The 7,389-nt window shown below is 50.4% G+C and overlaps 2 protein-coding genes across 2 annotated transcripts in view; one reads left to right on the forward strand and one right to left on the reverse strand.

Annotated features, from left to right (window-relative positions):
* Nucleotides 1-3,769: 3,769 nt before the first annotated feature.
* LOC100907879 (Down syndrome critical region protein 3 homolog) lies at nt 3,770-5,836 on the forward strand. Its single transcript, XM_003740454.1, has 6 exons — nt 3,770-3,936; nt 4,049-4,240; nt 4,483-4,674; nt 4,789-4,944; nt 5,194-5,290; nt 5,628-5,836. The coding sequence occupies exons 1-6, from the start codon at nt 3,883-3,885 to the stop codon at nt 5,834-5,836; spliced, it is 900 nt and encodes a 299-aa protein (XP_003740502.1). The 5' UTR covers nt 3,770-3,882.
* Nucleotides 5,837-6,026: 190 nt separating this feature from the next.
* The window catches only part of LOC100901058 (uncharacterized), a 2,582-nt gene continuing 1,219 nt past the window's right edge, over nt 6,027-7,389 (reverse strand). Inside the window, exon 3 of the mRNA XM_018638388.1 lies at nt 6,027-6,096. Within this exon, the coding sequence (XP_018493904.1) occupies nt 6,027-6,096 (70 nt within the window). The remainder of the gene's footprint in view (nt 6,097-7,389) is intronic.

Here is a 7,389-nt window from a genome sequence, read left to right on the forward strand (position 1 = left end):
GGAGGAAATCCGAACAGCTTTCGAGTCCATTAGCTCACTCAGCAAAGAGAGCTTCCTAAAAAGCATTGCAGCTCCCCAGGGGGGAATCTACTGTCCCGTCGAATGAGCCAGGAATATGATGACGCTCGATTCCGCTCATTTTTCATTTCAATCAAAGTCGTTCGCCTTTGATCGATGGGTGCATCTACAGGGTGGGTCAGCTCCGACGAGCAACGAATGTTCTTGAGTCCACCACTTGTTCCTGGACGAACACTTCATATCAAGGTGTGTGCGATCAAGCTGGTCTACCGAACCCCTTCACGCGAAGAATTGCAGTGATCCGGTGCTTTCGGTCGTTCTTGGACTATCTTCAAGAGCGACGTATCGATAACAACGCGTGCGGACTTCGGATCTGACTAGACCTCGAAGAGGATAGCGGGTATCGTGGACTCGATGGAAACCCTGTTTGTGGGTAGGGACATAATTCGAGATTTTGTCTCTCTTTCAACTACCCCGAAACATACTTATCGACTCCGATGCGACGAAAGAATCCTGGAAATTTGATTTGGATGAGATCTGGGCTGAGTCCGAAGTACAAAGTAGCCCGTCTTTCCAGAACGACACCGCGTTCGGGAGAAGGGTAACTTGCGTCTTCGGGCTTTCCGAAAGTTCCAATCAAGATGGTAGAGGAGAGTACAGTGACATCATTCATCGATCAGAGCTCAACGCACGAACCAACATGTTACATCGGGCCATAGATTGATTCTATCAATTGGAGAGGATCGGTTAGCCAGCGTATTTCGTTTGGTTTCACATGCATCCATATGATGTGTCGAAATCCTCGCCAGAGTTTCTCCCTGACTCAAATATGGGACTGCTGTGATTCCTCACGGATTCCTCGATGACAATTCCCCTCGAACATTCTCCGGAACCTCCCGAGCCTGTCAACCCTGACTTCATCATTTTCGAAGTCATAGTCTCGAAGTCTGACCAGGACGAAGCTGCTCGGCGCCTAAAGGCCATCCCAAGACACCTGCCGGGTGCTCGAATTCGCCTACACCGACGGAGATTTCTTCCGGATCGGTGGCGGTGGTTTGCCGCAGGCGGCATTTTCGAGCGTTGAAGTATCTGAGTCCGGCAGGAAACGGTGATAATTCGCGCACTTATCCGCCGAGGAGCGGCATCTTGGTCGAATGCATTCTCTGGAGGAGAATTCCGCATCACAACCGCAGATCTCTCAATCGCTCGAGCAATGCATGAGCTGGATTGTCGTTCACATTCATTTCTCGGGTGAAGGTCCACCCAGGACACACAACGCCGTCCGGACGAGGATGCCGTACCTGCCTCGAGGCCGCCCCGAGTTTCACTCTTGGTGGTTTCTCACTTCCAACTTCGAACTCATCAATTGGACGGAATGGAGGATCGACGATCCTCATCGGATGACGAGGGACGAGAGCGGGGAGTCTGTCTCTGGTCTGCCCTTGTGGAGCTCACAAGATCGCCTATTCAAACGATGACTTTCCTCCACTGACGCCCGGAGCGAAGTGACGCCTAGTTGATGATTTCTCGATCCAGGAACAAATTATTGTAATGGCATCACGAGATCATGTCTTCCGGCAGTGCTCCCGGGCGCAGCTGTCGCTAGGTACGAAGTCAATGAGAACCGCGCCGCTTTTTGGTTCAGCCCTTCCGGAAATCGCTCCATCTTTGATCGGGACGGCATTCTCCGCCCCGGTTCCGAGCTTTGGTAGGGGTCATAATTTCTTCGGAGCGCCCCGAAGGATCGGGGGGGGGGGCAACGCTTACTGTTAGCATATCGCACTTCATCTTTCAGATCTCGATTGCTCTTCCCGATTCGAAGTGAGTGATTTTTGTGGTGATTTTTTCATTCTTCATTCTTTCAAGCTGATTGGTATATGTGGAAGTCAAGCGTCCATTGGGGCTAATCTAGCTCCAGACAATCAATCATATCACCGTTTCCTACATGCCATCGCATCATCTTGGATCGCGACTTGTACCTGAACTTCATCCCCCTGATCCTAAGACTGCCAGAAGTCTTCTCGGCCGGCCTCGGGAATCCTCGAGGAGCCTAGGATCTATTCCCCCGACGCAAGCGGTGTCACCACAGCAACGCGGCTGCATACAATTAAGTTAATGTTCGAGGATTCCACTCGCGAAAGCGGGGAATTTGCAAGGACAGGGCTTCCGACTCCGACGAGGGTCCTCGACTAACGCAGGTTCCTCAAGGAGCTTCTGAGTCGACTCGGTCGTGTTCGCGACACGCTCCTGATCCACAGCTCCCAGCATCAAATTCTTTTGAGGATCGAACTTGTGCCGCTCCCGGGAATCGACGGTAGTTCAAGGAACGGAGAGATGAGTAATCCTCCGCAGCTAGACGGCCGGAACTCAACGCTTGACTTCCATCGGTAGCAATGAAATCGAAAAATCACCCCGAACTCGCTGCGACTTCGGAAGAGAACCGGAGATCCTTCAGGCGATTCGCTAAGGATAATCGTCTCCTTCCGATCGTACGGTGTGCTCTGGCGACATCATCATTTCATCGAAAAGCGTGACCGGATCGCAAAATCCGTGCCAGGGATTGAGCGATTTTCCGACAGCCTCCGGCAGGGCTGGACCACAGAGCCTCGGCGGCTGAGTTCTAGGTGACTCCCTACCCAGCATTATCTTCGCCCAGAGAGAACGCTGGAAGACATGAGCTCGCGATGGTATCTTTGATTGGGATGGCCAGCTATGAAGAGTCGTCTCCGAGATGCGAAATCATGTATGCGCCACGAGTGCTGACCGTGGTCCTATTCAGGTGTTGGCAAAAGTTTCGTTCACCTGACCGAAGCATACTAGGGAAACAGGTGAGAGCCTCGAGGACTGAGAGATCACAGAGCCAGCACCTATCATACAATCTTGCCTTCGTGACTCCTTATCCGATAAGGTCTACGAGTCGTCACTCGTCCAGCCGCCGCTCCGCTCAGCCAAGGACCCTTCAAAAATCCGTGTGTGGAACTGCGAGCTCCATTCCCGGAAATCGGATTCCATTGTATAAGATTTTCTTCCGGGATCTTTCCGTTATAACGCTGTTTTATTAGACCCGACGATTCACCATCAATGATCCTCGAGGCCGCCTCGACGCAGAGACTGCCGTTAGGCTCAGTACGGCAGAGGAATGCATCGCTGAAATGAGAGTCTCACTATCCTCCCTTCGGGAGTAACTTGTGACGAGAATGCTTCATGGCTTAGAACATGGTGACTAGGCGATTCATGTGATGCGACTCACAGCTTCCCAGGCTGGAAGCTCCGAGCAAAATATTTCGCCCTGTTCCTGCGTTCCACGTTGAAGAATGCTTCCAAAAGCTCCCGGTTCGTTCCCGTCCTGCGTCTCTCGTGGGATGAGCTCATGGATCTTCTGTCAACTCACAATTCCCTCGAAGAATCGGCGGAATTATTGAAGAGAAATTGACGTCGCGACGACCGGGCTCGGCTTGTTAAGCCCAAACCGGGGCATAATTGAACGATTCATGATCTAGACAGGAATGGTAGAATAGCCCTCGCGTCGGCAGCGCGGCGTTCCTCCGTTGCGCGACCCCAGTGTAGGTGTTCCCGGAGCTAGTGCGGCGGTCCGCGCCATTCCGCGAATCTCCGTAGCAGAGGCAGACCGGAACCGCCATAATACTTGGTCGGAGATCCCGCTGATCGTGAGAGTCCATGCAACGTACCGTGGGTGTCCCTCTAGATCCCAGACATCAGCCGATTATAGCGACTGTGTCTGCATCCGTGTGGTCGCCGATCAGCTGATCTGGCGCACTGACAGTTGAGACCGCAACGTCTAGACGGAGATACGTTTCACTGCCTGTGAAGAATACTCAGTCACCTGCTCATAGCTAGCTAGCCATGGTGTCGTTAGACATACGTTTGAAACGCGCGAATAAAACATACGTTGAAGACGTGAGTACCGTCATATCAATCGCGCTGGAAATGTCGAGGACTCCGCTCGATAGAATCGCCGGATATGAATGTCTGCCCTCCCGTGGAAATCAGGCGCTTATCTCGTTCCCAGGAAACCGTCTCTGGCTTGCTGGTACTGGAATCACAGTCTGAATTGAAGCACGATGGTCTTGTGATAGTCGTCGATGGGGTGGTCAAGATGGACCTGTCTCCGAAGAGCGTTGGACTCCTCGAAGCCCTAGTGTCTTCAGTGAAACCGATACCCCTCACACAATGTTCGATAGAAGTCCTAAAAGCTGGAAAGGTAATCCTTCCATCCTGGAGCCTCTCTTTCAGCGCAGGAGAAACTCCTTGTATTTACTGAAACATACTCGGAGAAGAATCGATCCTCGTCAAGCGCGAAAGGAACACCCATACTGGCACGAAAGAAAATCGTCCCAATGAGAGACGTCCTCAAAATCTCATCAAAGCTGTAGAGCACATCGAGGCCGTATCTGAATAATAATCGATGTCATCGGGGATTGACGTATATAATTCTCATTTCAGCTCCCGTCCGGCACCAATCAGTTCCCCTTCGAGTTTCCCCTGAAGTCTCTCAAAGCCAACAGACCTCTGTTCGAAACCTACCATGGGGTCTTCATCAATATCCAGTATGTCATCAGAGCAGAATTGAAGCGCAGCAAACTCTATTCCAAGACTGTGACCAAAACCCAGGAGATCATGCTCGAATACAAGCCGGTGAGTTCCTCAATCATCATAGATTGCGAGAACGAAAACACTTGATTGCTGTGCGAGAGTTCCTGAGATCCGGGAAGCGAGATAATTAATTCCCAATCGATTTTTTTCGCACAGGATGATGCTGAGCGTGCGAACAATCGACCTATCAACATCAATATCTCGCCTGAAAGTCTACAGAACGTCCTGGATCGCTCGAGAGTCCCCTCGTTTGCGATTCACGGAAGGATTGACTCTACGCAATGTAAAATGACACAGCCCCTGAGTGGTGTGGTGAGCACTTCGTTTCCATGAAGTCGTGGGGTTTATCGATCTATGTACATACTTTCCCCGAGCCGTACTTCTGAGGAGGGTCCGGAAGAGCTCCGATGTGCCATGTGCCCCAGCCCGCCGAGCCTAAGAGACTCATAGACCGTGTCGTACTCCGTTGCTCGAGACAGCATTAGTGCGGGCTGTCGTGCTCCTATCGGAATCTGCAGCCGTTGAGAGCTGAACTTGCTTATCAGAGTCACATCTTTCTAGCTATGCGTGGAGCATTGTGACACGAAGATCCGATCGATAGAACTTCAACTTGTCCGAGTGGAAACGTGCGGCTGTGCTGAAGGCTACTCTAGAGACGGTAGGTCTGCCGGAGATTCATCCCTTTTTTCAATGACTCTAAAAGCTTATTTCGATTCCCTCGTCCAAGTGCTTAGTCGCCCGATTCCATAAGACACGAAGCTCCCTCCATGAAATTTGATTATTGATCATAATATGGTGTCATCGAGCATTATTTGACATATGGCGCGGTATCGTGGGAACGCAAGTGTTTTTCAATCGAGGAAGCCTAGACTCCTAATATTTCCGGAAAAGGTCTGCGCTCGGTAGTTTCGGTGTAATCGAAATCTCTTGACGGGCGACGACTCGTTGACGCTCTGTGTGGTCTAATGTCTAATAGTTTTTCATCCGATTTTTAGCAACTGAGATTCAAAATATCCAAATCGGAGAGGGAGACGTCAGCAGAGGAGTGAACATCCCGATCCACATGGTCTTCCCTAGACTGTTCACCTGCCCTACATTAGTCACTTCGAATTTCAAAATTGAATTCGAAGTGAATGTAGTCATCGTGTTCGATGACAACCACCTAATAACGGAGAACTATCCAATCAAGCTCACGAGAGCTTGAATTCCCAAATACTTGTGGCTGAAACCTAAGATATTTGGAATTTGTTATATGAATGTTCGGAATCACCGAATTCTTGATTATAAAAAAAGGATGAGAGCAGCTTCAAATATTACAAACTCATCGAATGTGTCATTACTCATTACTCATTACTCTCCTCCGAACCAGCCATTCTCGGTAAATGAGCCAGGGTCTACTGGGCGTTCAGGTCGGGTGTCAGGCCGCACGAGAGCCGCTGCGATATTTTGCGAGGAGCTGAATGTCTGCGAAAATAATAAAGATAATGTCAGTTATCCGACATCGCGGAAATAGGCCGACCGGTCTGCGAGTCAGCCAGCCATAGGAGTCAGCCGGTGGAGGGCAGAATGGTTTTGGCAATTGGAGCTCCCGCAATAAATATGGCGCCACCTGGCAGCCATTATGTGGACTCTATTGTCATAAGCATTAATCCCAAGCGGGCGGATACTTCTTCTCCAGTAGACGAACTGTGTGAAGGAGGTCGTGGCTTCGACAGACCCGAAGGTCCATAAGACCAGCTGGTCGAAAATGAACTACAAATCAATAGCTCGCTGGGGGCGATTTCCTTAAGCGGAAGTTGCTTGGCACGCAAGACTAATGCTCCATTCGCGCGCAGAACAGCAATGTTCGCGAAATTTTCCCGTGTGCCCCTTTACCCCTCGAGCCGACCGATTGGCGACACTTCTCCACGCGGCTCCGGAATCCTTTGTGGCGGAATGAGTACGTGCTCACGAGGGTCGATTCGTTCAGAATCAGACTAGAGTCAGTGTTCCGCGAGAGACGGCAGATAACCCACCGGCGGGTCGCGGCGATTTTCCAGGATGTCTCGGGACTTGGGGACTTGCTCGAGTTATCGATTCAAAACTTGTAGATGCATCGAGAGCTGAAGTTGGACAAGGACCTAATTCCGGCCATTGAATCGTGTATGACTCGATGCTTCCGATCCTTCTCGCTCGACGCAGTGATTCCCCTCTATCTAATCGTAAGGTGCCCGTTCCATCCGAAATTTGGAAAGCGCTGCTCGGACACGGACGCTTCCCGGAGTCCGGATTTAGTTGACGGAGAAAAACCCTTGGGCAAAACTGGACAGGAGGCTTCGCTGAATCATAACTAGGGATGGGAAAAATATGCGTAAAAAAATCTGGAATATGCATGCGTTATGATCGAAAAAAAGGACCGGATATGCTTCAAAATATGCGCAACCATCGGCCTATTTTATTTAACTCTCGCTAATTGTCCAATTTAAAGAAGGTCAAGTTCGACTAATTCTACTCACTGAGTTTGGTTACACGCGACGATAACGAATTTTTTAAGATTTTCGAAGAGAAACCGGTGTCGGTTGTCGCGGAAGATGTTTTTGTACCTAGAAAACGTTCGCTCTACTTCACAAGACACAATGGGAGCGAATTTGAGGACGAGGAGGTCTTCGACGGGAATGTTTGCCAGATCGTCTACAACCTCACCTCGCATGACATCCCGTATTCGGCACAGCTCAACAAAGCCGGTATTCCCATCGATAACATTCTCGAACTTCCGAG

This window comes from Galendromus occidentalis, unplaced genomic scaffold, assembly GCF_000255335.2.
Source record: "Galendromus occidentalis unplaced genomic scaffold, Mocc_1.1 scf7180000076951, whole genome shotgun sequence".
NCBI classification, from domain to species: Eukaryota; Metazoa; Arthropoda; class Arachnida; order Mesostigmata; family Phytoseiidae; genus Galendromus; species Galendromus occidentalis.

Excerpts from the sequence above, each read along its gene's own strand:
- LOC100907879 (XM_003740454.1), top strand. The coding sequence starts at position 3,883 with ATGGTGTCGTTAGACATACGTTTGAAACGCGCGAATAAAACATACGTT. Across the intron at positions 3,937-4,048 it reads ATAAAACATACGTTGAAGAC|GAAACCGTCTCTGGCTTGCT; the intron begins GTGAGTACCGTC and ends TCTCGTTCCCAG. Across the intron at positions 4,945-5,193 it reads CACAGCCCCTGAGTGGTGTG|CTATGCGTGGAGCATTGTGA; the intron begins GTGAGCACTTCG and ends ACATCTTTCTAG.